Raw genomic sequence first — 27,976 nt, 5'->3', positions numbered from 1 at the left:
ACTGAGCTCTCATTCCTATATTCATACCTCGTTTTGCAGCCTTGAGAGAGAAGTACCTCATGAAGCAAGCCAGGATTTCAGTCTCTTAAGATAGGAGCTTTGGAGAGAGCGATTTGAACCAACATCAGCCTCTTCCAGTCTGCCTCCCACTTGTTAAAATTATGTAGGGCTTGCTGAAAGTCTCAGAGGAAGAATTTAGGAGGTGAAGGAAATCTGAACAATTCAAATGCATCTCCTCCTCCTCCTTGGAGAATGTCTTAGTCTTAAGTGATAGGCTAGGCTGGATAAGGGACATTGTGTGGCTGTACCACAGTGCAGAGGGAGTAAGTAGCTGTGCCAGAGGAAGGCCCTGTGCTTAGGGCATTCAGCTGGGAATGAGGAAGTCTCTGTTCCTAGCAATACCTTGAGGACCTGGATGAATCTTGTTTTAAAACAATTAATGCATAGTGTAAAAAACTTATAAGCAGTCTGTATAGCAGGACCTTGTTGAATTTGGCTTGAGGTCAAGCCTACTTCCTATCATAAGATTGTTTCCCTATAAAGTAATTGTGCTGTTAAAAATGTTCTCTGTTTCACCAGGCTGTGCTTGACTGGTGCACGTTAGCCTCCTCTCGACAGGAAGGAGCCAAGGATTTATGGCCATGGAAAGTTGCCCGCTCCTGGCTTGTACATTCCAGAAATGGTGCAGGAGGCTTTTGGTCCCCTAGGTGATTGTTTCAGTCCATCATTCTAGACACAGCTGTAGCTGTGTCACCATTATGTGAAAGGGAAAGAGTATTCAAATATGGCAGGTTTAGCCGTGACTCTCTTTTTTTATATATATATATAATACATAAAAATTACTGTGTATATATATATATTTATATATATATATTTGAACAAGAGCAGGTTGTCTGGATGGGTTTGAAGATATTGGTCGGCATTAATTGGTGAGCCTAGCATAGGCAGCAGCTCAGTTATTACAAAAAGGGGAGGGAGAGCATTTCTATGATAACTTCTTAAACAGAGTTTTAACTCTTCCAGGTGGGACAAGATTCTGTACAGGGAGTCCCCTGCTGCAGAGTGAAACTCTGAGGTCAGGAAACATCTCCAAACAAGCCTTTGATGCTGTAAGAGCTCTGCCTCTGTCCTTGTCCTTGTGCTGCTAATCTAGTCAGAGGTAAATTAGTCCCATGGTGAGAGCTGCCCTGCCAGAAGCTTAGGTGCAGGTGTACAGGCAGGGAGCTGCAGCTGCCTAAAAAGCCATGGATGTTCACTTTAGGAGCCCAGAACTGTGGGGAGTAAAACAGCAGTTTTCTTGCTCTGAAATATTGGCTTGCAAACAATGCTCATCTTCATCTGTGAGCTGATGAATTTACCCACTGCTGGGAGCCAGCAGGCTGGAAAGTGCCTTATGATTGCTCTTCCCAAAAGGATAACTGAACCTTGTTCTGTGCTGGAAGGCAGCTTCTCATGCAGTGGGACAGAGTGGGCTAGGAGCAGAATAACTGAGAAGAAATACCGCTCCCGGCCTTTCAGTCCATTCCAGAACCAAAATGGGAATGTCGCTGTATAGCAAAACTGTCTAAATACTGTGTGACTCAGAAGCTGTGCGAGATAGCACATAAACCCAGTAGAGTGAGGTAAGGGAATGCCCTCCCACCCTTTAACTGTAAAGTCATAGGCAGGCTTGCATTTTGGCAGTTGTTTGTTGCTGTGGCTTCATATAAAATATGAAATTACTGGGTCTGTTATTGCTGGGAGGAGAAAGCGCCTGTATGTGTATGAGCATATTCTTCTTTTCAGATAAGTATTAGTTGCTATTTTTATTTAACTAGCAGCTTTCACAAAGGGGCCTTCATGAGATGATCCACCTTTGCCAGCATTATTGAGCATCAAACAAGAATGAGAAACCAAAGTATCAGCCAGCGTGTCATAGATTCTGCAGGAAGCAAGCAGGAGGGTGGGGACTGGAATCCAGGAAGTCTCTTTCTTTGAGCACAGGATATGGCTACATCCAAATTATGGCACCTGGGGAATCTTCACACAGTTCCTGGGTGTCTCTACCTTTAAATATGATCACAGCCTCAAGAAATCCTCTTGGTGGAAATAAAGTGCCAAGAACAGCCCATCTTGTCATGGCCTGTAACTGTCCTGGGATCTGGGCAGGCGGAGAGATAGGTTAATATGTTTCTTGTTTCCATAAGCACTATTCTGACAGCGGGTCAGCTCTGGCTGCAGGCCTTTGTAGCCTGTGAATGGCAGGCCGTAAATCAGGGCTGGCACTTAAAAGAAGAATTGTAATGAAGGCTGAAAGATTCAAGGAGAATTGTTTTCCTGAATCCCATCCCGTTTCTACACACGCACACACAGACACTTGCCCTGTCCCTCAGAAACATATAACTAAGCTTCACATTGCTGGAAAGATAGACTGCCTGGTAAATGAGATGTCATGGACAAACAGTGCCCTAGCACTAAATGGATTATTTTCAGATTATTTGAAAAGATTTAGCACAAGGGCAGAAACCATAAATAACAAGGAGCACCTTGGGAAGCTGTAAACAGTCTCATGAGCTCTCAGGATCTTCCCAGTGTTAGGTTCTCTACGAGCAGAAAGCAAGGGAATTCTCTCTCCTAAAGAGTATGCAGTAGAACAAATGGATGAGAGCAGTCAGCGAAGGAGAGTTCATTTTGCATGGTGTCCCAGGTCACTTTGACACCGGAGGCTGTGACTGAGTCCTGTCTAGTCTGCAGAGAACTGAGCATGAGGTGCCCCAAGCTGGCTGCCTACAGCAAGTTAGCATAAGGGGTGTGTGAAATGCTATCTGCAAAACCCTGCTGGGCTATAGGCTTGCAGTGGCAACTTACAGCACAGGACATTTGGCCCAAGACACAAATGGCTCCCATCTTGCAGCAAATGTTTGCCCAGTGCTTACCTTGACTCTGCACATTTGGTGGTGGGTGTATGCTGACCATTGGTTGGCAAAAAACGTGGTACTATATTGGTGTAATTTAAAAGATGAGCCTTGTTTTCCCACAAACAATGTTTAACTTTTCTGTGGCACTTAGGCTCTGCTCATGCCCATTTGTTCTTCTTGGAATACAAATATTAACAACAAAAATAATTTAAAAAAGGAGGAGTCCTGCTGCGAGATGACCCTTGGTTGCCATGCCCATTGCATAGTCCCCTCAGTCAGGTGCTGTCAGATGTCGCTGTGGAGTCTCCTGCTTTTGCTGTGTCTGCACAAGGCTTTCCTCATATTGAGCCAGTTGTTTAATTAATCTTTACTGTTTGTATTGCAGTAGGCAGGACAGTCCCTCAGCTGAGACTAGTTCAACACTGTCAGGCCTTCTGTAAGCAGTTCTGCCAAAGAAATGATGCTTCTCCACTAAGAGCTTTTCATATAAGCGGAAGAGGTGAGATAGGAGGGGAAAGTGAGAGAGCATACAAGCAACTATCAAGGCCATCAGCAGAAAAGCAGTGCTAGAACATAACATTGGTCTACAGACTTCCAGATCTAGTTAAACTAAAAGTTTGCAACTTTGAATTCCTGATCTGTCCAAAGAATGCAGCGTATTAGGGTGAAAAATTACAGTGATAGAAGAATAAAAACCTTCCAGTCTTTTGAGACTTTCTTAAATGAAAATATGTTTCAAAGTGAAAAACCATTTGGTCCATCTGTGTCCCATTATTAAGCTGGGGCCATCATCTATTTTCATTAGGCAGGGCCTGAGCATGTGGGTGGGGACAGAGGCCTGGGCAGCTGCCCTGGACACCAGGCTAAAAAGCACCATATGGAAAGGCCTAATGTATGTTAACAGGCATCAGAGACCAAATTGAAAGAGTAATGGCCCATCCACATGCGGTAGCCTCAATGAGACAAACTCTCAGCACCAATCTGTCAGCTGCAATTTTGGGTCATTAGAGTGCTGCTAAGCAAAGGCTAACAGACAAGTAAGAGAGAGTAATCTGGCTTCAGCAAGAGTTATTCTTCCAGCCATGCTAGCACTCTAGCTCAGTTTCTTCCAAGCTAACATACATCAAACAAAATACTTTCTTTTCCTCCCCTCAGAGATTCTTCCTATCAGGCCTCAGGGGATCCCAGCCAAACATTTAAATTACATACAGTAATCTTTTAATTTCCTGGCTGCTTGGTGGCTCTGTATCCTTCTTGCCACTTCAGATAATTTCATGCTATAGCAAAACCTAAATAAAATAAAGTGTTTCCCTTTTGTCAGCCCCACAGAGATGTACCTGAAGTATTTTAGTTTCACCTCTCCAGAGTTTCTAGTGTGCTGGTATTAGCTGAGGGCACTCAGAGCTCAGCTAAAACCCTCAGTGCTCTGCACTGTGAATGTCCTGGCATTCAGGATAGGATCTGGGTTAGACTCAATATCCTTGTACCAAGTTAACTCTGCAATGAGCCAGATCTTTTCGTTTGCCTTTCCAGTAGGGCTCAACACTGCAGGAGCAAAGTAAGCTCTTGCAGCTGTCTGTCTGCCAGTGGCGCTCACTGACACATGTTACGACTGGGGCAATTTGGGTTACATTTTAGCAGACTCAAATTAGAGGATTTTAGCATCCACCAAGCCTCCCTTCACTTGCTAGCAGGCCCAGTGCCTCCAGGGTATGTCAGCAATTTATAGTGGGTTTTTTTGTTGATAAGATCTCTACCACTTACAGCTCTGAGACTCAACAGGTGGCGGGCCTGCTGTTAGTAGGTGTAAACAGGTGGTTGTGTGTCCAGCAAGTGTGAAAAATTCACATTTGCTTAAGGATATAATCATTTATGCTCAGCAGTCCTACAGCGTCTTAATCCAGGGAGTATTTGAGTACCAACATCTGAAAATAAGGTTTTGTGCCAGTCACGTTATGGCTCTACCTATCACAAAACGCAGATCTTTCTGAGACAGACTGTTGTGCTGTGTTTGCATATGGATATTCTGGCTTAAGACAGGAAGTAAGGAATACTCTGATACGTAAGTTCACTCCTCCTTTATAATACTTCTGTTTAAATCTGTGGAACAGTGGCAGACTCATCTCAAATCCAAGCATATGTCACCACCCAAAGCAAAGGCACACGGCAGCAAAGGATTTTTGTTATTGCTTTGTGAAGATTTGTGTATCTGTGAGAGAAGCAAAAAAGAGCAAAGAAGCTGAGGAATAAAGCTACTCAGCACAAAACTCTTGCCATAGGTCTTTGGGATTTTTTTTCCTTAGGACAAGAAGCAAGAGCTTTTGGGTGGAATTCTAGCAAAAAAAAAGTTCATGGATGTATACACAATGGCACTATCCAGTTTGATTCTTCCATTGTTCAGGCAGAAAGAAATTAGCTGTTTCTGCTTGAAAAATAAGATAGATAAGGCCAGTCTCTGTGAAAGGGAATGCTTCCAAAAGGTACCTCACTTATTCCTAATTTCTCCTCCAAAGAGAGAACAGTCTGGGATCCCAGACCGCTGGCAAACTGCCCCGGTTCAGAGAGGTGTCAGCTTGAAATAGTTGGAAGAAACATTTTGCTCCATTCAGGTGATAAGCAAAAGTTTCTTTCCACTGCAGGTTGCTCGGTAGGAAATTTTTTTTCTGTAGTGCTATAGGCATTTTAATGTATGGGTTCTGATTGATATGACTATTGGATCTGACACAGCCTTCAATCTGTTTTCTCCAAGGCAGAAAAGAAGTTGTTTGTATTCAGTGAGGGTTTTAGCCAAAGGGAAAAATCTGTCTGTTTCAGTGTATCATGCTAACTCGTTATTACCATAACATCTGAGTAAAAGCTCTTATTCTGAGAGTGCTTTGGGCTGGTCTTACTGTTTATCTAGATCACTGGGGTAATAGCTTCTCTGTTAGACAAAGTGGAGGTTATGAACTATTGCAGAGGAAGAGAAATGGTAAAAAAAAATGTTCTGGAGTTGAATAGTGGCGAGTAGAGAATGCATCTGAACGTGTATATTGACAAGGAGCCTCCTGCAAATGAGCTTAGTGAATTTGCCGGTCCCAAAGCTGTTGAAACCTGACTGTTCCTCAGTACATTTTTCAGCTTCTCTCTCTTGCTGAAGGGGAGACAACTTTAGGAACTCACTGTCTCCTCCAGTCTTCAGCAGGTTGTACGTTTGGGAGGTGAATCAGTTGCTGAGCATTTACTTATCCTCTTGGAGGCTTTGTCCTGGAGTGAATGGCACATACTAATAACTTCTTCTAAGGAGGCAAGCGACTTTCCAGGCCCTCTGGTCATCGTGGAAGGTGTATAACCTCAAAGTACTCTTTCCAGATGAGATTCAGTCGTTCCTGGGGCTGTTCTGGGAGCCGAAGAGTCTCCAAATTACTTGGCAAGGCTAGGCAACTTGCTGAATCCGGCTACAATAGGTTCAGGGAAGGCTTTGGATTAGCTTCCTCTTTTCACAGTAGGGAGTTTCTGATGGGCTCATCTTGGTCTTTTTATCCTTCAGTACAGACATTTATCCTATTTTTCTTGCTTTTCCTTGCCGTAGCCCCCAGTCTGCCTTCCCTGCTTTGAGACTTTGTTAGACGAGAGGTACATGTCAGACGTGTGTTATTGACCCACCCCCTTTGTTCCTTTCAGTTGTTTGGAGGCAGGCTTACCCAAGGAAAATGTGTTGGCTGTGCCTGGAATGTGCATAACGTCTTTGCTTGGAGGGAAGACAGCCGTGTATTGCACAGCTTTGGCTCTAGCTGAATCTGAATTCTAACCAAATTCTCTTCCCAGAGACGAACAGCTGCTCCAGTGAAGTCACAGACTTGGAGCCAGCCCAGCAGACATGTTGCGGCTACCAAGGATGTGGGCGGGAGGGAGACAGTAGCTTTGTAAGCTAGTTCAATTTTTGAGAGCCAGGCAAATGGGACTGGGAAGGCCAGGGAGACAGACTGGTGAGATGGAAAGAGATTCTGACCTGTGCAGCGCCTACCTTGTCTTCCTCGTGGGCTGGGAGCATTTTCTGGGAGAAGGCAGAGTGATATGATTAGCATCTCTTGCATGCTCTCATATCCTCTCTCCAAGGGAAGGAGCGTGCAGTATAGGAGTTTGCCCTGAAATTCATATAGTCATGTGTGTAATACATATGCATACATCTGCACAGTAGTTGAAATGGGCTGGCATGCATGAAAATGCTGTGCTTTTGGATTCCGCAGCTGTGTAGTGGTGAACAGAGGTTATGTAGGCATTTACACGTTATCATTTTGATTGCTCTGTGTGTGTGCACATTCTCTCACGTTTCAGTGCACACACTCAGAGTCGGAGACATTTGCTTTGCACTCTGAACTTTGCGGAGCTCCTGGAGAGGTCACGTTTCACAGCATGAGACAAACACCTATGCAGGTGACCATTAACCTTCTGGAGAGCTCTATTCATGTCAGAGGAGCAAGTATCAGCCAGTATTTTCACCCCAGAGCTTTTGCTGATCTTTGTAGACACTTTGAGCACAGGTCATAGAGTGCTTTCAAGATGAGGACCAAGCCCTTGAACTGCATTGGCTGTCCTTTGGAAGTCAATGAGCGTGGGGTAAAGAAAACAAGTCCAGTGGTTTTCACTGCTACAGAAATGTGCCATAGCACCCTGTAGCAGCTGGAGTCCTTCTTTGCAAACAGAAGATGAAGTGAACAGAAGGTGCTGGAGAGCATGGGCAGGAGGTGGGAAGGAAGGAAATATGCTTTGACTGAAGAGAAAAGGTAGCTTGCACCATTGCAGCAACTTTTTCTGCCTGCTGTTTTTGCCCTGCAAGATTTGTTTTTCCCTATTTCACAGCAGCCAGGCTCTTCCTCCTGCCCCACTCCATGCTCTGCTTGCTCCGTCTGTGTGCTTGTCTCCTGATGTCAGTTACGCTCGTTGATTTGTAATGAGGAACTACACTGCCTTTTCCTCTGCCGCCTCCTCCCCCAGTGCTCCGAACCCCTCAATGCAGAAGGATTGGATTTAGCCACGGAACAGCAAGCATCAGAGCAATCTCTTAGGGCTCTGTGAGACAGCTGGCATTTGAGAAATAAGGGACGATGGAGAGCAGTGTCTTTGGGGATCATAGCAAGCAGCCATTAGGCTCATTTGCTTTCTGGGCTTGTGACATAAGGATAATCACTGTTACGTTAGACCACTCTATTTTATCGTCTTAGAAGCTGGGAAGGCCTGTGAACGCTTTTCCTCCATTCATTTAATCAGCCTCTCAGTTTGGCGCTATTCCTGTGTTTTGGATGCGGAGGCATGTTCAGATGCTCGCCACCCTCTTTCTTATACCATCTGGTCCTGACTGCAATCAGCCGTTGCAGTGCTTTGGGTGGATTTGCCATCAGAACGCGGGAGCTGCCTTTCAAAGGCCCAGAGGTGGTTCTCCCTCCAGGCAAAAGGTGATGGAGTCAAGATTTTCTGAGGCAGTGTGTGGTTTTGAGAATAGAGCTGTCTGGGACTTTTTTTGATTAAATGGATTGGGGACTGTATTAACTTCATTGTTAGAAGATCTCAGGGTTTTGTTCCAACTGAAGCACTTTCTCTAGGAACATAGCCGAATTTACATCAAGTAATGTTTTTGCAGTTTCAGCGGGAAACGTGACCTGCATATCCATGTCAGGACTTGACATGGATCTCTCACAACTTTGGATGCCCTACCTGCATGGCTGATTTCCAGCTTTCTCTTTTGATTTGTTTCCTGTTGCTCTCTGGTTTTGCAGGGAAAATAGAGATCAGGTCTCTGGATGTTAGTAGTGCCAGCCTGAAAGGCGCTGTGTTAGCTGAGTAGCTCTGCTCATGCTGATTTATTCATGTATCTGGCTCAGCTGCCTGCACTTGCTGTTGCCACAGGAGGGATTTGAAACCTCTCCTCGACAGGCCTCAGTGGTAAGAGGAGTAAAAGCAGCTTTTGAGAGCCAGTGCAAGGGCTGAGGGAGAGTATGGACTCTTTTATACACCACATGGGGTCTCTCAGTATCTTTGTCATTCCACAGTCCTCCATTCCATGGAGGCTTTTATTTATTTATTTATTTATTTATTTATTTTTAAGGGAAAGGCCATTCTTTGAACCTTGGCTTTCGCACATGTTGGTTCTTCTCTTGAAAATGATGGCTTGCCTTTGAGCTACCTCAGTCCCTCAAGCACAGAAGGAGACGGGAGCAAGAAGACAGCTGGGCAGACTTCACGAGAGGCATCTGTCACTTCAAATAACACCCAAGCTTCCTAAAGTGGGTCAGTAACTTGGCAAGTCACAGATAGCTGGAAACTGCAGTGATACATATGAGGTCCATTCAGCCTTCAGACTAGCTCAGGCCTGTGCGGGCAAAAGGGAAACTATGGGGAAGAGGAGCATCTGCGGGGCCTGTGGTTAGCCATCACAGTGCTCCCAAGATGCTGCTGTACATGGCTGGCTGGTGCCTTGCAGCCTTTTGGAATTGGAAGGGTTCTGGGCAAAGAAACGGGGAAAATGTTTTCGGCATTGCTTCATGTCAGGTGCTGAGGACTGAAATCACAGCAGTCTTGACACTTCAGAGACCATGCAGGAGGAAGGCCAGTATGTGCACCAACAATTCAGTTTCCCCAGGCTCCAAGATTACAATTTATTAAGTAAATTTCCTAGTTCCAGTGCCCTGCAGCTGCCAGCTTCAAGGGTCTTATCAGACTCTGGGGTTGTGGGAAACTTTTATGACCCACTGATACTTTAAGATCAGCATTGACTCTCCATGCCCATGCCACTAAAATGAGTAGGAAGCCTTGTTTGAAATGCTTCTGAAAGTATTCATGTCTGTAGGAAGCAGCCATCAGCTGAGTTAAGCAAGTATTGATTCTTCGCAAAGTTTTCTCTCTTTTCCCTCTTTTCCAGCCTGTATAAAGTCCACATCTTGTGTGTGTTGATAGGATCACATTAGCAACTGGTGGGCCTTGGGAAAAGTTAGTCCCCTCTGGGTTCTTGTCCATTAACCATGCTTGCAGCTACTACTGTTACACAATTTATTACTGCTACTGGTTGCTCCTTCGCTTTTATTAAATGGCATTTTTGTTTGCAGTCTGCTAGATGGTTTGTTGGCTTTAGTTTTGTTCATGTAATAACTCCTGCTTTCCTGCCAGCACCAACTTCAGTGCCTGGGTTAATGATTTTCGGCTGTTTGAAAGTGAATATGAAAGGGTGTCCATTTAATTACAGGATATCTCAGTATAAATTGCCTGCATGCACAGTTGAAGAGTCTGTGTTCCTCGCTGCAAATTAGCTTTCCTGCTCTCTGTCCGTTTCTGCTGGGAAAGAGGTGGGACCTAGGTTCTGCACTAGCAAGTCTGGCTTTTCACCCTCTCTATATTTATGCTTTTCTCCATATGCACAGGAATAGGAGTTTTGTAGGAAACCTAAACTCTGACTTTAAAAGAAGCACTCTGTAAGCAGTGGAATTAATAAAGCTTAAAGTCTGGTGGCATTGGCTCTCCCAGATGAATTCCTTGGGGTCTAGTAGGGTTTTTGTGGTTGGATATGTGTAGCGGTGTGGAATCCCTGTGTGGGTTCCCATGTATCTAAAAGGAATATGAGTTCATTGAGTCTTGTCCCCAGAGAATCTCCAGTAATAGGAACTAATTTTTCTATCTATCTGCCTATTTCCGCTATACTTGTTAGAACTTGAAACTGCCGCTTTTCTGCCAAATTTGGTAGGAATTGACCATTGGGCTTTAAAGTTATTAGGCTAGAGCAGACAGGAAGATGTGAGCGCAGAGCATGTTCGTCTCATTTCTTTAGCAAGCCAGGTTCAAAAGGCATGGTTATTAAGTATGCCTTTTCACCTTATTGGTGTTCCAGGGTGGATGGGATAAAAAGCCATCCATGCATACAAACAAGGCATGGAATAGCTTTCAATCACAAGCTTGCACTGGATTAAAATGAACAGCTAAGATACCTCAGTTGGTTAGAGGGAAATAGTGTTGCCCAACTCCCATCACTCCCCCATGCACACACTGGAGCCACTCTGTACCTACTCGTGCTGCCTTCCTTCCTGCAGAGATAGGATACCTGATGCTTTGCCCTCCAAGAGCCTGCAGCATTCCTAATCCGTCCATTCCATCTCTGTCTGCCTCTCGCTGTCATTGACTGAGGCCCGATGCGCTGAACGCAAGCCTGTTTTTCAGTAATTGCTGTTCCCAGAACTCAGCAGGCTCAAGGGAGGTGAAAAGGAGATAAACATCGGAGTTCAACAACCGGACAAACGCAGCAGAGCACACACAATATATCCACCCCCAAATGCAAATAGGTTAGAAGAGATTCCTGCCCCAGGGCTCAGAGCAGACTCAGGCAGGACAGCAACAGTATGAGGTGAGTGCAGTCACAGGGACCTCCCCAGGTCCTCTGGCAACCTGGCTTTGTGCAGGCCTCAGGAGGCAGTGCGATTCTTACCTTTTCTAGCTTTCCCTACAGTATGACTCTTTTATACCTCCTGATTTATTCCATTGTCAAGTGAGAAAGGTGTCCGGGCACAAAGATTTCAACCAGCACTGAGATCTCTGTGATTTCAGACTTGGAGGTGTGTCTGTTGGGGTGTGATCTGAGTTGACACTCACCCTTTCTCTGTTACTCTCTGTTCCTTTGAGGCAGGCTGTTCCTCTTGCTAGCTGCCCTTTGCAGTGGAGTAAGCAGCAGCATTGTGCTGCAGAAAATGTACGGGAGGATCACATCCCCTGACTTCCCCAACGTCTACCCAAACAACAAGGAAAGAATCTGGAATATTACTGTCCCCAGGGGATATTCTGTCCGCATCTACTTCACTCACTTCAACTTGGAGCTGTCCTACCTGTGTGAATATGATTATGTGAAGGTATGTGTATACAGGAGGGGTGTGTGTATGTGACAGGTTAAGTTCTTTAAAACTGTGTGTATATGATCCTGGGCACGTGCAGGACCAACATAACTGTTGTAAGCTGTAGGTTTCAGTCTGCTAGTAAAGTTCAGGCTCAGTTGATTTATAAAGGATGTGTTTACTGAGGCCCATGGCACCAAGAGATAGAACTGATTGTCATGTTGGAACATCTGAAACTTAAGTTTTTCATGTTGGGAAAATTCTGGTGTTCCTGTCTCATGAAGGAAAAAGATTGAAATTTTGCCCAAAATAATATTTGGGAATACTTCACTCAGCAGCCTTTCTTCAAGAGCTTCATTTTGATAGTTACAGTGTGTGGTTTAGACTAGCATGTAGTGATGTACACAGAGCATAATGGGAGACCGTAAATGTGTAAGTGATAGTCTAAACAAGATACTCAGCTTGTCGAAAGGTGCACTTGCAACACTTGCTATCATGCTTTTGTTAGCTAATGTGAGGAACACTGGCAGGAAAAGAAAAAAAGATACTGGCATTTGGAAATGTTTGGGTGATTAGCAGTGTCCCTGAAAGGTTTGTACTCCACGTACTAGCATGTGCTCTAGCCTAGGCAACTTGATAATTTAAGGCCATGCTACCTCTCCACTTATTTTGTGGTTTAGACAGGCCTGACATACACTGAAGGGGCAGCTGTGTACACAGAGAGCATGCAAAAACCACTGCATCAGCAGTACTTTTGAACCTGATAGAACCAGATCAGGCAGCTTTGTTCCCCTCTAAGAAGATCTTACTTCTGTGGTTTTACAGGGGCAAGATGCTCGTGTTCCCCCAAATCTGTGTTGTTCTTCATCTCGTTTTCTTTGGGCAGATCAGAGTACTTGTTCCTGGTGGATGTGTTGTACGCGCAATTTTATCACTACCATGGACAACATGAATCCCATGTATCAGAACATTTATCTTGTACTAAAATAATATAAGATAAATGAAGGGCAGGAGCTGGAATAAGTGAATCATAGAGCACGCGAGTCACTAGTTTAAAAAGTCCTTTATTATACGTTTGAAGCTGTTACTGCATGAAACCTTTTTATCCCATTTGTCTCTGGCTTTAGCCTCTGTCAAGTCTCCTACACACCACGATCTGACTGTCTTTGAAAGTACAAAGTTAACAAGAGCAAAATGTACAGTAAACAAAACACAGTGCTGATAGCCCAGACTGGCCTCACAGCTTTGTGGGGCCTCTGAAAGGAAGAAGGGAGACAAAATTGTGGGCTTAAATCACAGAGGACAGGGGAAGTCCTCTTTTATGTGTCACTGGATCTGGATGGACTTCCAAAAGCCGCTTTTGAGAGCATCCAAGTCTAGAAGTATTCTGAGCTTCCTTTCACACACTGACAAACACATGCTTTCCAGAGCGACATAGAAAAAAGGTTTATTTCTGGTGTGTCAGCACAATGGGACAGAGGTACAGGAGGGAAAGTCTGTCAGGACTTACTGCACTTACTTCAGTTTGCCTTTCAAACTTCTTTCTGTTTGCATGCTGTTGCCTCATGCATACAGCTCCTTACCTTGAGCAGGGTAGACAAACATGGTCAGACCTCCTTTGCCATTTGCCCACGAGGGATCTTGTGGAGCACTGGCCACAAATAGAGCAAGAATTTCTTCCCCTTGCATGGCAGCCATGGCAGAGGTCAGGGAGAGCAAAGCCCCATGGTGACCTGATAGGTTTGTCTGTCTGTTTTGCAGCTGAGCTCTGGTGGGAAGACCTTGGTTATGCTGTGTGGAAAGGAGAGTACAGACACTGAGGAGGCACCAGGCAACAAGACATATGTCTCCGTTGACAACACCCTCATGGTGACGTTTCGGTCCGATTACTCCAATGAGAAGCCCTTCACAGGCTTTGAGGCCTTTTATGCTGCTGAAGGTAAGAGACCAACCCCTCTTTGTAGGTGGAAGAGCCCCAGCTACGGTGGGGTTGGTGCTTCCGTGAGCTCTCACAAGTCTGGCTGCTGGTGTTGGGTGAGAGAAGGCAGCCTCCTTGTATGGAGAGAAAAATGACACAGCCACCAAAAGCAAACAAACCAAACTCACAATAAACATAGTGGCTCAGACCAAGACACAGTGTTGTTAAAGGGTGTTAGTTGCCTAACAAACACTGCTATGCTTCACTTGTTAGATATCGATGAGTGCAAACACCTGTTTGATGGTGAACCCCTCTGCAATCATCACTGTCACAACTACCTGGGGGGCTACTACTGCAGCTGCCGTATTGGCTACACACTGCATACAAACAAAAGGACATGCACAGGTGAGCCTCTGCTGGACTAAGAGATGCTTTCCTACCTGCAACACCCGCTTAAATCCAGCCCAGACGGTAGGGTCAAGATCGAGGCTCCTTTTTTTTGTTGTTGCTTTTAACAGCCCTTGTGGGCCTGGTGCAGTTGGAAGGAGGTGCAGAGGGCTAGTCAGGGCTGTGAGCAGAAGCTCTGGTTTGCAGTGGTTTGGGGCTGATTGCTGCTCTTCAGGATGCTGTATGTTGCAATAAAATGGTGCATTGGTGGGTGGCAGGTCCAGAACAGAAGCCAGTGGTTGGCAGGGTGTGAAGGTAATTGGTTTTGGTTACTCCTTAGGCAACATCCATCTGTGTTGGGCTTTAGAGAGGTTGAATGGAGAAGCAAGAAACTTGTCTTCTACTGCCCAGTCCAGATGCTTCCAAGCTTCAGGGCTGCCAGTGCAGCCAGCCCTGGCAGCACTGAATATAACATACTTTCTGAGTACTGAGATCCTGAGTATTCTGGACCTGAGTTAGTAGATGTGTTGGAAAGACTAACAATCAAGTTGCCAAGTCAAATGGAGAAAGAGTTTGCTTATTTTTCCCAGGGGAACACAGACTGAGAAGCAATACAATCCCCATATCGCTGACACCAGATACAATCATCCGCTCATTAAGTGGGAGACAAGGCCAGGCACAGATCTCTTGTTCGGTAGGGCATACAGCGTGAAGTTTACCTAGATGGTTTCTGCCTGGCTCCGCTGCTCTGTGCACAGCTGGGGAAAGAAAGCTTATCTGTTGGCAGGCAGCAAGTGTCTGTCTGAATCAGTGCAGTGATCGACACCTCAGGATTCACTTTGTCTGCAGTGAAACGTGTGCAGACACGTGGTGTCAGATTCATCCTTGGTGAGTACAGCTCTGCCCACCTGGAGTTGAATCCTGTCTGGAAAGAGCCAGCTCACATACTGCTCACTAAATATTGTCATAGGTAGGAACACTGTTTCTTTGAGCTCCCCAGTGCCAAAACGCAGAATTGGATGTTGTTTCTACTGCTGGAGGCCACCTTGGCATTCAGCTTCCCAGCTCCAGCCATTATAAACCCTCTCCAGCCTTGGCTGTCTGGGTCTGATTCAGGATTGAAATTGTTTGCATCTCCAGTATATTAGAACAGGCCTATTCATTGTTCAGCCTCCCCTTCCTAAAGTGATGGCTTTTAGCAGAAGGAGTATATGAGTTTATGTAGGCTATAAAGGTCTTAATGCAGAGGTGCGAATGAGTAGCTGTGAACTAGCCGCTCTGCATTTGCGGTCCGTTTGTGTATGCTTGTGCCCCCCTCTGTGGTGCACGCGAGGCTTGTGGAAGGAGCTTATCAGCAATAACGAAGGGTTAGGCTACCCTGCCTTACCGAGGGGTGGAGGCATGCACACAGGGAATTACTGTGGTGCAGCTGATGTGCTGGAACTTGCTCACATTTCAAAGGCCTTCAGATACAAGCGCTGAAGCCTTTGCAGCCCCTGGGCTGAGCAAAGTGAAGTTCTCTGTGAATCGCCTTCATGAGATGAGGTCAAAAGCTGCCCCTTTGAATTTTGGCTCCTGTATGAGCAGACTGACATTGACAGGCTTCTTTTTTCTTCTTTATTTTCCAGCGTGAGATAATTATGCTTCTCCTCACTTTGGCAGAGGTGGAAACATGTGCTGGGAAGAGCTGGTTTGCCCTCCCTCCTGTCCTGCCAGTAGCTGTCTGTCACAGTCCTCCAGAGGCCAGTCTCCACTTGCTCCGTGACTTGTATGTCTTCAGGTTTCTTGCCTTTCAGACCTGCCTCCTGGAGACAATAAAGAGGCCGTTTCTTGTTGAAAGCTGATGGCATCCTCTGGGGCGTTCATTTCCTTGCATTTCTCCTGTGTCACTAGGGAAAGAAGAATGTAGATAAGGCAGAGGCTGATAAGAGAGAAGCCATTGTGAGAGGCCCCTGGGCATCACAGCTACCTAAAGCCTCTTGCACTTATGGTCCAGCTCTTGTTGCTTGACTGTTCAGGAGTGCTCAAACTACAACACGGCATGAACCACACATTTGTTCCCTCCATATTCCTTTTAGATAAGTTCTTGTCTGCCCCCAAATTTGTATATTGAACCTATTTATATTCAGAGCCTGTTCCCTCTTGGGAAAAGTTTGAATTTTTTTCTGAATTCTACTTTTGTGGCTCTGGCCATATCTCCCTTTGGGAACCTAGCGTTATTGCTAAAATTCATTGTGGTGAGCAAAGCCTCACAGTTGTCAGGGTTCTGTAAAGTCATGCAAATATCAGAAAAGCAGCTTAGGAGAGGACTGGTGTCTCTCTTTCATAAGAAGGAAAGCAACAGTGTCCTCCCCAAAATAGACATAGCACAAGGAATGCTGTTCTTCAGCGCAGCTGCTTGTGGCACTGATTGGTGCTGTCTCAATCCCTCAGTGCCTCTCCCTGCTCCACATCTGTATCCATCTGCTATCCCTTTAGACTGTGCCCTCTTTGGGGCACGGATCGTCTTGCAGTGTGCTGGGAGAGCACCAAGCTCGGTACTTGTCAGTGACTAGAGCTCCCAGACTCTGTGGAGGTAATGGGATGATAATTGCAAGTAAGAGGTTAACAAGACAGAGCTGAGCAGCTGTAGGTGAACTACTATAAACCAGGCTTTGTTTAAAAAGCTCAAGGGATTAAGGATCATTAGTCAGTGTGCATCTCTTTATTTCTGCAATTTAACAGGAGTTGCTTTAATTGTCATTTATGAAGCTTCATTTTTCCAACCCCATCTCTGCTCTTCAGTGCCTGGAGTAAATGGGGGGAGCATTTCTCCGAGTGAACGTGGGAGGCAAGGAGAATCTTGTTGGTGAGGCATTTGACTCGCTTCAGGTCACTCTATTTGCAAGCTTCTTGTGTGACCTTGGGCAAGTCACTTGATACCTCTGCTTTGAGCATCTGTCTGCGAAATGAAAGGTAACATCACTGCCTCGACTTACTGGGGGAGATGCTTAGTAAGACCCATAGAAGGTAGAGGCTGCAGAGAACTGATTTGGGGATGAGGTGGCTGTGCAGGTGATTATTGAGACTCAATCCTGCTGTATTTAATCTTGTTCGGAAGCTGCTTCTTGGTCACAGTAGATCTGTGATCAAAGCAGCTTGAGACTTTGTCATGACTGAGTGATATGATTTGTGACCCACCTTTCATTAGAGACCTAATGAGCCAGTGACAGTGGGCTTGCAAGTTTTGAGGGGGTCATTTTTCAGAGTTCAAGTCTCTGGCAAACAGCTTACTATGATTATAATAAAAATATGGCCTAAGCGTAATTGAGCACTCTCTGGGCAGCTCTAAAGCCTGGACTGAGAAGTCTGGGGACAGTATTACTGCTGGGAGATGTTGGAAATTATTTAATCCTTTTTGTGCTGGCTAGTTTATGACTTTCTTGCTTGCAGACCTATGGAAAAAAATACTGCCCTGACAAAGGGAACTCTCTACGGCCACATCCAGGAGATATTAAGGAGAAAAGTAGGGCCCAATATAAGCCATTTCATCTTCAAGCTGCAAAATCCCCTGAGTCTAGCACAGAGTATCTTCTTCTGTTGGGTCAGCTGGTTTTTGCTGCTCCTGTGAATACAAGTCAAGAGAGTTTATTGGTGATGACTCATATTCTTCCAAACTGCGTTGTAAAAATCTCCCATCAAAATTACGAAACTGAGTTTAAAGGAGCCAGGTGTAATGAAGCATGAAGAGCTATTAGTCTCTATCTTTCCCCTTCTTTAGTTCTTCAAAACAAGGTGAAGGCCTGTTTTTTGAAATAGAATCTTAACGGTGCACTGTTCTTATTATTTGTACTATGAGAATGTATAGGGCTCCCAGCTATGTACAAAGGCATGGTGGTATCTGCTGCTACGTAAACACCGGGTAGGTGATCACTGTCCTGTAGAACTTCTCCCTAACACCTGGTCTCTGCTCTAAGAAGGCAATTTGGAGCGATTCTGGAATACGGGCATTGCCAGAATGGATCCGGCTGAGGATCCCTTGAGTCTGATGTCCTGCCTTTGACACTGGTCAGCATCTTACGCTTCAGTGGAAGACATAATTCAGTAAGCGATTTTTAAAGTGTACTCCCTTGTAGAAGCATAAATACTGTGCAAGATATCCTGTGTTGTCTATATCTCACCTAGCTTACGGTGAATTTATGGCACTAAGCTATATGTTACATAAATGTATATGTATAAATTAAGCATAAAATCTTACATTTCATATGGCAGCAAGTTGCACAGATTAATTATATGCTATTTCTCAATCCTTTGTATCAGATTTGTATTTTTTGGCCTTAGATCTCATTATGTGTCTCTTTGCCCTTTTATTAGAGAAAGTAAACATCCTTTGGAAACTATAGTGGTAGGTTATATGTAGTGTTTTTTTGTCTCTGCATACTTAAATATATTTTTTTGTGTGCATATGCGTTCCCACGCAGTGGCCTCTTCTCCATGATTTCTCTCTTACATGGTTTTATCCTGAACTGTCATCTAATGAAATTCCTTTAAACATACTGTTCAAAAAGAAGCTAGCGTGATAATTACGGTAGGGTATAATGAATAGAAGCCAAGGTGATGTTGCCTTCTAGCTCTGAGTTTACTGTAACAGCATTTAAGCTTACCTGCCTGAGTATCCCTTATGTACACAGTAGATCTGTGCCCTGGGAAAAACTGCTTGGTAGGTAGTAAGGAAGGATTCTGATGCAGAACTAACAGAAAATTTGAGATTTTAACTTCCTAATGATTTCAGTAGGGAGTTAAGGGTGTAAATGCAGCGCTCATTAAATTGTGGCTTGTATGTTTAGGGTGAGACTTCATGACGCGTCTTTATCCCACACCCAAGGATTTTATATTTTCATTCCTATCTTTTCCTGTAATTGCCTCCAGACTACTCCTGCAGGGCTGTGGAACAGGGACAGATATTAGCTATGTGAGGAAATTTCAATTTTTAAAAGAGAAACAGAGAAACTTTTTTTTTTTTTTTTTCAGTTAGCAGTTTGGGGCTCACAAACATGTAAAGCTCCATATCGAGTAGGTTTTGGGGTGTTTCTTAGCCTGGCCTTGCAGTAGAGGGAAGGCAGCATTTGAGTGGGGTCACAAAGCCTGTGAAGAGGCAGTGAACTCGGTGCGTCAGTGGCAGTATTGTAAGCAGCACCTGCGGCAGCTCAGGAGACGGTACTGAAAAACATGCTTTATTCTTACATAGCCATCAAAAGCTACTGTGCTTTGAGGCACAGTCTGGAATTAAAGGAACATGCATTTAGCTGGGAAGGATGAGGTAAAAGCAATTAAGGAAAAAACCCACTCACTGGTAATATTCTACAAGTATAGCACGAAAGGAAAAGATTTAATTTCCATTGTAACTCAACTGATTTTTGCCGGTGCAAAGCAGTGTGCTATTAAGCTAGATTAGGCAGTCAGAACCTCCAGGTGAATTAGTGAAGCTTTCTCTGCTTTTTTTGGAGCAAGAAGGGCATTTCAAACAGGATTTAAAAATCAGGAGAGTGTTTGGTTTCACAGGATAGGCTTTATATGTATGTATTAACTGTTTTAATCTGTATCTTTGTTAGCTATGTTTGGATGAAAACCTAAGACAATGAATTCAGAATAGAGCACCAGCAGATGTGGCTTATATGTCAGTCACTGTGATGATGGATAGGTTTATGTCAAATAAAAGCAATTGCTCATAGCTGCGTGGGAAGATGGACAGAGAAAGATTGTTTTAAAAATGTAGCATGTGCTAAAAGAAACACACAGGGCACCCAAATGCATCATTATTTGTGTTGTATTACTCTAGTTGTGCTAAGAGCCATCCAAACATAAAACAGAAGGATGATCCCTTTTCCCCTTTTCCCTTTCCTTTCCAAGGAAATGATCATATCTGAATCCTTCCAGCAGGGAGGTCTGTTGCATAGGGGTAGGATGGAAACAGGTTTCATTCTCTGAAGTAAAAGCTTAGAATCTTGGATAACAAAATCCACGGGTTAGCTAAGGGGCAGTAATGTTCATTTTATCTTTCACAACTCAGTCCCTTTCCATTAGTATGACAGCCTTAAACCCTATGGTCTATTTTAGATGATAATCTGTAATTAATGACTCTATAATGGCATTTTTGTTGATGGAGGTTAGCATGGTATGTTTGAGGATACAATTCAAAGTCAAACAATTTCCCTCTTGCAATTAATTTAGCATCACAGTGGTGCAAAAATATGCCAGTGTTATCAGCCAGTCCAGCATTCCCCATCAATTAAAGGATTGCTCATACAGCTTTTGCAGCACATTATAAAGCCTTTGTTCCCAGCTGATCAAAGCACCACTTCACAGCGATCAGATGCTGTCAACAGGCAGAGATCCTCAGGGCACTTGTGGCTGTTCCTTCTTGCTTCTCTTCAGCAGGGAGCATTTGTGGCTCCAATTGTGTCGGCAAGAGGCACAGCTGGTTTTGCTCAGAGAATACAATTACATTCTAAATGTCTGGCAAGGAAAGCATTAAAAGAAGAGAGCTGCATTCAGGGGCTTCTGGAATTGAGAAGCTGATAGCTATCCTAGCACTCTGCACACTCTGGTACAGCAGACAAGCTGCAAATTTAACACCTCAGAACATTTCTGATGGCTTCCAGACACACTTATTTCTGACCTCTAGTCCTGTGACTGTTAAGATGGTGCTCTTCCCCCCTGTCCTTCGCTGCACCGCTTCTGAGGTAGGAACGTAGGTAGGTGTTGGGTAATGCTGGTGCCCTAATCCACAACAGAGACAGGGCAACTTTCTCAACAGCGACAAACACCTGCTGGTGAAATGTGTGAGACTTTCTGTAGGGGTTTAATCTGTGGCTCCAAAACGTCCTTTAAGGGATAGATCAGTGTAGAAAAAGATCCACTACCTTTACCCAATACAGCTGGACAGAGTTAATGCAGCTATGATCATTTTCTGTTGTTTTTTCTTCTAGCCCAATGTCAGAATCAGGTTTTTACTAAAAGAACTGGAGAAGCCACCAGCCCTGACTATCCGAAACCTTATCCCCCATTCGGCTCGTGCAGTATCCAGGTGGAAGATGGCTTCCTGATCACGTTGGAATTTGTGGAGACCTTTAATATGGAAACACACCCAGAAGTGTTGTGCCCCTACGACGTCCTTAAGGTAAGCTGAGGTTTTATTGCCTTTCATCACAGCCTTTGCGAGACAGGCCCAGTTTGTTCTTTTACTGCATCTTTCTCAGACTGTGTCTCGCCCCACTCGTTTACAGATTTATCTCCCTGTATCTCTCCTCATTCATTTCTTCTTCCCCTCATCCCCTCAGAAGTTTTGTTGTTTTATTCTTTCACTGCCTTCCTCCTTTGGGAAATTCACCAAAAACACAAAGACGAGTACACGTGTGTGTGATGACTTGGAAGATTTCAAAGTTTTATTCCAGCCTCACAGACCAGTGATGCCAAGAGCACCAGTTAAATCTTTTGGATTCAGTTTTCTTATCTATAAAACGGACCCAATGCTCACTTCTCAGGAATTCCAAAGCACTTAGGATGCGTGGATAAAAGGTGCTCTGTGAGTGATGAGCCATCATTTTAACCACCATCCTTTCTTCTGTATGCTTTGGAAGAAGGGACCATTCAAGTTCAGCTACTTACTGAGGAAGAGGCATTGTATTAAAATTGGTATGTTCTTCCATAAGCCTAAAGAGGGAAGAAGTAAAAAAAAAAAGTTTATTTGACTTGTCTCATTCTTTTCAGATTAAAATGCCCAAAAAGCAGTTTGGCCCATTCTGTGGAAAGACTTTGCCTGCAGAAATTGAGACACACAACAGTGTTGTAAATACTACTTTTATAACTGATATCTCAGGAGCACGCACTGGATGGAAGATGAAATACACAGCAACAGGTAGGTAGGAGGCCTCTTTTTAGTTCTCGGGTCCAGACTATTCCCAGGACTTCATTATGGAAAGGTCTGAATAGCAACCTAATAGATAAGCAGCAGTTTCATACCTAGTTTTCAGTAGCGTACCTACTAAGCAATGTAGCTATGAAGTAGTTTACCTAAGCAGAGTTTTAACAGAGTTCCAGAATAAGAGCTGATCTTACAGGTCACCTCTAGTTCAGGCAGAGATTGTATTTTAGGGAACAAGTTGCCTTTGCGTTGGTAAGAGTTTCGAGGTGTGTGTTTAGGCAACAGATCTACTGGGCTCATCCTGTCCACGTAACTTGAGCTGTTTGCAGGTAGCTGCACACCTTTGATGTGAGAGCAACACAGTCAGTTCACAGTTTTTCCTCTTATTCTCAGTAACTGTAGATTGGTGTCTGTGCGAGTGAAACAAGGCAGAGAGAGGGTGTTTTTTTCATAAGAGCATTTAGCAGTAAATAATGAAATCACTGTCAAGGGGACTTTTCTGTTTTTTGATCTGCTGCAGCTTTTGCTTGCCCCAGTCCTGAAGCACCACCGCATGGTCGCATCGCATCGGTGCAAGCACAGTACATTCTGAGCGGCCACTTGTCCTGCTACTTGAAGTAGGTGACCCTCAGCCTTATTGGGCTTAATTTCTCAGGGACTAAACACGGAGGTGCCATTTCCTATTATCAATTGGTGTTGCTCACATACTATAATTATGAGGCATATTCAGTACACTGAATTTGCGAGCAGTTGTCCTTTCTTTGATATCCTCTCCAGAGAATTATGTTTCTGTGTATGTATGCCACTGCCGATGCTCTCTGAACACTGCTGCTTAGAGATTTGCCTGTAATTATGTTGGAAGAAAAGAATAATTTTACAAAAGATTTTAGTGTTTCACAAGATCAGTGTAGCGAGAATTTTTAATGTTCTTTCATTTGTTACTGCATCCCTCCAGGGAATTTAAAACTAGAATACTCGGTCATTTCTGCTGAATGAGCATTTCACATTCAGTTCTTAATAGCATTCTGCTTCTCAGGAAGCCGTTTTGGAAGATAATCTGGGCTGTGTGTGTTTACAGCAAAATTTTGAGATCACGGTTAGGTCTTTGTGTTTTAAAAGGGACACAAACTTAACAAGCAATATAAAAGCACGCTATTCACAACTGAATTGTGCTCTCCTAATTTTATCTACCGCAATTATTCTCTAATCTGTCTGATTTGACAGTTACACACATTGGCTGTTTATGTAGAAACCCAGAACAACCAACCAGACGTGAGGGTTAGTATTCGACAGGAGATGGTATGAAAGGTATGTGTGTATGGAAGTCGATACAGTGCAGGCTGTGTTCTGTGTTTTGCTCCTTGAAATGCTCTGACCATCGCTCTGTGCCATCTTTGCTGGGGATGAGGCAGGCATAAGTGGTGGAACTGCTACCCAAGCAAGTGCATATTAGTCTTTGCTTTCAGGAAAGGTTATCTGGCCCTCGCTTTTGCAGCCATCCACTGACTGTGGGCAAGAAAAGCTTTACTAGAACCCACATTTAAAATGTTATGATGGTGGCAGAAGAACCATTTACCTTCTCCCACTCTGGAAGTAGTGCAACAAAGCAGTGCATCTATTAAAGACATTTTGAGCAAATAAAAATCTAGTTACTGCATTTTTCCCATGTTGGTAAGAAAATGAATGTGTAACTGACCCTTTTTTTCTGTAATTAACCCTGTTATTTGTTGTGAAATTAATTTTACCTTTTACTCCTATGCATGCTTCTTGGAGAACAAAGAAGTTGTGAAGTCTTTTAAAGCAGAATATCAACAGGATGCTTCTTGGAGCAAAGCAATGGCAAAGTGTATTAGTAAGTCAATGCTAATATTTGCAAATAGGAAAATCTCTGTGTAATTATTTATATATAAAGTATTAGTCTTATAAAGGCAGTGATAGAAGTGACAGTATGAGAAATGTCTTCTTTTCTGCATGGTAACTGTCCCTTCTTGTCAAAGCACACTTTGTATTTATAATTTAGAAGATGTTTTAATTTCTGCCATTCTTTAAAAACCTTAAAAAGCACTGATGGTTGTTTAAAAAGAAAAAAAAATCTTAGGGGCCTTTGAAATACCGTACAATCCTGTAACAGTTTCATATAAATAGCAAAAGCATCATCATAGGAGAAGAACAAATGTACCTGTACCCACAGAGTACTGGTACAATTTATCTTTACTTTAAAAGGTCTTAGCCTTGCAGGGCCCCTGTGGCACCGCAGGCTGTAACAGCCTTTGGAAGGGGGGAGCGTGTCCCTGCCAGCTGGCACGCGACTAGTCTCAGCCAGCTACTGTTGGAGCCCTGCAATCTTTCCCTGGACTCAGATTTCAGAACATTTGGGCATAATCATGCTATACCTTAGAAATTTCGAGTTCTGCGCTTCTAAAGTAACTTCTAGATTAATTTGTATTCCTCAATGTATGTATCAGTTTCCTGTGTATGTTGTGTGCAGTATGACACTTGCAGTTACAGCTAAATCTAGTGGATTGGAGTGCAGATTTTCTGTGAAGAAACCATTCCTAGAGCAAAGGATTTATTAAATTTCTTACTTAACAGATTGACTAGCACTTTTTTTGGATTTTCTTTTAGTACTTGTAAGTTGCTGAAGCAAAAAAAAACAAAACAACCCCACTTCATTATAAAGTGTTCATTTTAAAAATTAAATAACCACTTTTTTGTTACTCTCCTTTTCAGATGAGTGGTCGACTGTGGTCAGCCTGAGGACATAGACAGCGGTACCATTATGTACATCACAGGGCCTCAGAAGACCACCTACAACGCTGAATTGCAGTATCAGTGCAAGGCCCCCTTCTACACCCTGAAGTCTAATAATAACGGTTAGTCTTGCACATCAAATTATGAAGTTCTGTGATGATCCTGGTTATTCTGCTGGCACAAAGAGCGAACACCCCAGCCTTTAATATAGACATGCCTATAAGGTCAACAGAACTTCTTTCTGAAACATACTACAAAGGCTATTAGGTTTGGGGAGTATTGTTTGCACTTTGAAGGACATACCAAAATACACCTGAGGCATATTTTATACAGTAACATTTGGGAGCTTAACACTCTTGCATTTTTATTATTTTCCAGTTTAGTGGCATTAGATACTTGCTTATGTGGTAGTGAAAGCCAAAAAGGAGGTAAGTAAGTGATGCAGAGCCACCTTTTCATGGTTCTGCACTAAACTCAAAGGAGACCTAAAATACGATGATCCTCCACGCACTGTCAGACTCTGTGTACCATGGCCACTTTTCCTTTAACTGTTCTATTCATTTGTTCTCATTTTTGTCGTCTCTGTGAGATGCAGGTAAATATCAATGCAATGCTGATGGATACTGGAAAAAACTCCAAAGGAGAACTAACACTTCCTGTCTGTGAACCAGGTAATGCATAAATTTATTTAAAAAAAAAAAAAAAAGAGTTTGAATTAGCAGTTACTAGGGAGTTGCTATCAGGCTAAAAGTACTGCAACATCTTTTATCAAACTCTCAGCTAGTACCGACTGACGCTGATACATGGTCATGCTTTGTTACAGAGGCAACAAGGCAGACTGTAGTACCTAGTACATAGATAGATACTGAAGAAAATAGCTTCCTGTGAAGTAATGCTTTTAACTCCCCTGATGTTGGAACTTCAGAATTTTTCCTTTAATGAAGATGCTAAGCTCTATTCTGTAATGCTTGTTCCTAAATACTAGCCTTCAGTGAGCTGCAGATAGTGGGCTGTTAACAAAGTTATTCAATTTAGCTCTTCCATTATTTATGTAGAGTTAAGTAATAAATTTAATAGCACTTTTCTTGTTTTTTTCTTTTAGTATGTGTAAGTAAGTAAGTTGCTGAAGCAAAAAAACCCTACTTCATTAGTGTTTGTTGTAAAAATTAGATGATTACCACTTTTTTGTTACTCATTTTCAACAGGGAGGAACAACTAACAAAATGATGAGCCTAAAATTTTATGATACCCACATAGTTTGGCACTCAGAATTATTAATACTGGCCTCGTATTTATCTGTTAAATTGCTTACCATTTAAAAGATGTCTTGTCGTACCTGAGGTTCTCCGCTCTTGTTAGCGTTGGAGATTATTGCCAGAAACTCAGCAGTTCCCCTCGAAAACAGTAAAAAGCTGGATCTAGCTTATTTCAGTTCCCTCTTGGAGATGTACAGAGATAAATGCAATTTCATAAATGACTAATTCTTGCTGCTTTTGAAGTGTTTGGCACTGTTACTGTCAGGACAGTTGAACCACGCTCCAGCAGCATTTGAGGGGGGGTAGGGGAAGCCACTGAATAGCTTTACTGCAGAATACTGGTTTGGGGGACTCTTGTTTGTTTGTTTTCAATGCTTGAATGGCTAAATTAGTAACTCTCTAAAATTACTCAAGATCCAAGACTGAGTTTGGGGAGAAACATTTCACAATTTAAAAGCCTAATTGTTCCTCTTATCTTTTAGATTAGAATGCCTCTATATTCCAATTACCCTAATTTACATTCAGAATAAATGCATTTGCTTCTCAGCGCCCAAATTCCTTAGCAAAACTGTGCCTCTTGATTACAGAACTTTTGGAAAGACTGCATGATATACTGACTAATGAAAATTGTACTCTAAATCAAACATTCATTCGCAAGCAATTTTACTCTCCCAAAACAATCTAGGAATTACATTTAGACTCATTAACCTAATTTTATCCATGCAAGCATAGTAATTCAGTATCCAAATCTTAAAATATTTAACACTGATTGCTGCATTTATTGTTTTGCAGTTTGCAGAACATGGAAAAGTAGAACGCATGAGTGTACATATGGAGGAACAAGAGCCAAGTCTGGAGAATTTCCCTGGCGAGTGATGTTAATTACAGAGCATGGAGGATTAGGAGGTAGTTCGCTTTTGTATGACAACTGGGTTTTAACAGCTGCTCCTGTTGTAGTTGATCAAAGAAACGCCTTAGCTTTGAGGATTAAATTGGGGGTTTTGGACAGCCATTCAGTTCACTGTGAACAAGCCTGGGCAAAATAAATTTTTATTCACGAAGGTTATAAAAGTGATCTTGTCAATTTTAACACTGATATTGCCTTGATTGATTAAGCTGCAGCATAAATTCTCAATTAGTATGAATATTACACCCATTTGTTTACCAGGCAAAGAAGAAAGATTTCAAATGAAAACAGGTAATCTAGTAGCTGTATCAGGTTGGGGAAGAACTGAGACAAGGAGCTCTTCTGTATACCGAGTTGGTAGTTATCAAGCAGAAAGCGTACAGATGCATATGCAAATAAATCCCTTGGTGGAAAACCTCTCCTGGTAACAGCATGCTGTGTGCTGGGGTTGAGGGAGGGGGCAAAGAAAGATGCTTGTAACAGCAACAGTGGAGGACCATTAGTTTCCTTAATTTCCAGCTAATGGTTCGTTGCTGGTATTGTGTCCTGAGGTTCAGACTGTGCCGTTGCTGGGCAATATGGTGTCTATACAAGAGTAACCAGTTATATCCCATGGATTGAAGGCATTTCTTCAAATAATTCATAAAAGACTATTCATAATTTTTACCCTTCACTATTACTGAGATTGCTTTAGGGGCTAGAGTATTTAAATACTTAAAAACCAGCACTTAAACTTTGTTATTAAGTTTAACAAACAGTTCTGTTTAAAAACAACAACACTTGAGCATGCAAACACAGCGTTCATTTTTGTCCAAGATGCTGATAAAGATCTTTAAATTTACGAAATTGCCCATATGCCTAAAGAAACTTGAGACTTTTTACTTTTCTAAAATATACTTAAAGTATATTTTGTTTTCTTTTGAATAGCATTATGAATTCTTAATGAAAGACTACAGCATTACCAGTCTAGCTTTTGAATATGTATCCAGTGAAAGCATTGAGATTTGTTCTCAAAATAAGTGAGCATCAAGGTACTTTAACCACTCCCTAGTATATATTTGATATGTGAAGAATCCCAGTAGCATCAGCTGCCCACCTTACTTGGAGG

General features: G+C 43.1%; 1 protein-coding gene across 1 annotated transcript; it reads left to right on the top strand.

Moving 5' to 3' along the window:
- The first annotated feature begins 11,605 nt into the window (after positions 1 to 11,605).
- Positions 11,606 to 27,514, top strand: MASP2 (MBL associated serine protease 2). The gene is given in 15 exon segments (XM_013940060.2): positions 11,606 to 11,764; positions 13,508 to 13,685; positions 13,938 to 14,069; positions 21,020 to 21,210; positions 21,801 to 21,948; positions 22,475 to 22,571; positions 23,263 to 23,278; positions 23,728 to 23,806; positions 24,690 to 24,827; positions 25,301 to 25,332; positions 25,334 to 25,376; positions 26,754 to 27,067; positions 27,069 to 27,205; positions 27,207 to 27,245; positions 27,247 to 27,514. Coding segments are annotated over 15 exon segments (1,971 nt in total).
- The last annotated feature ends 462 nt before the right edge of the window (positions 27,515 to 27,976 follow it).

Source organism: Apteryx mantelli, chromosome 26 (assembly GCF_036417845.1).
Source record: "Apteryx mantelli isolate bAptMan1 chromosome 26, bAptMan1.hap1, whole genome shotgun sequence".
Classification (NCBI taxonomy): Eukaryota; Metazoa; Chordata; class Aves; order Apterygiformes; family Apterygidae; genus Apteryx; species Apteryx mantelli.
The sequence above is the reverse complement of the archived record's forward strand: the minus strand, read 5'-3'. Positions and strand labels throughout refer to the sequence as shown.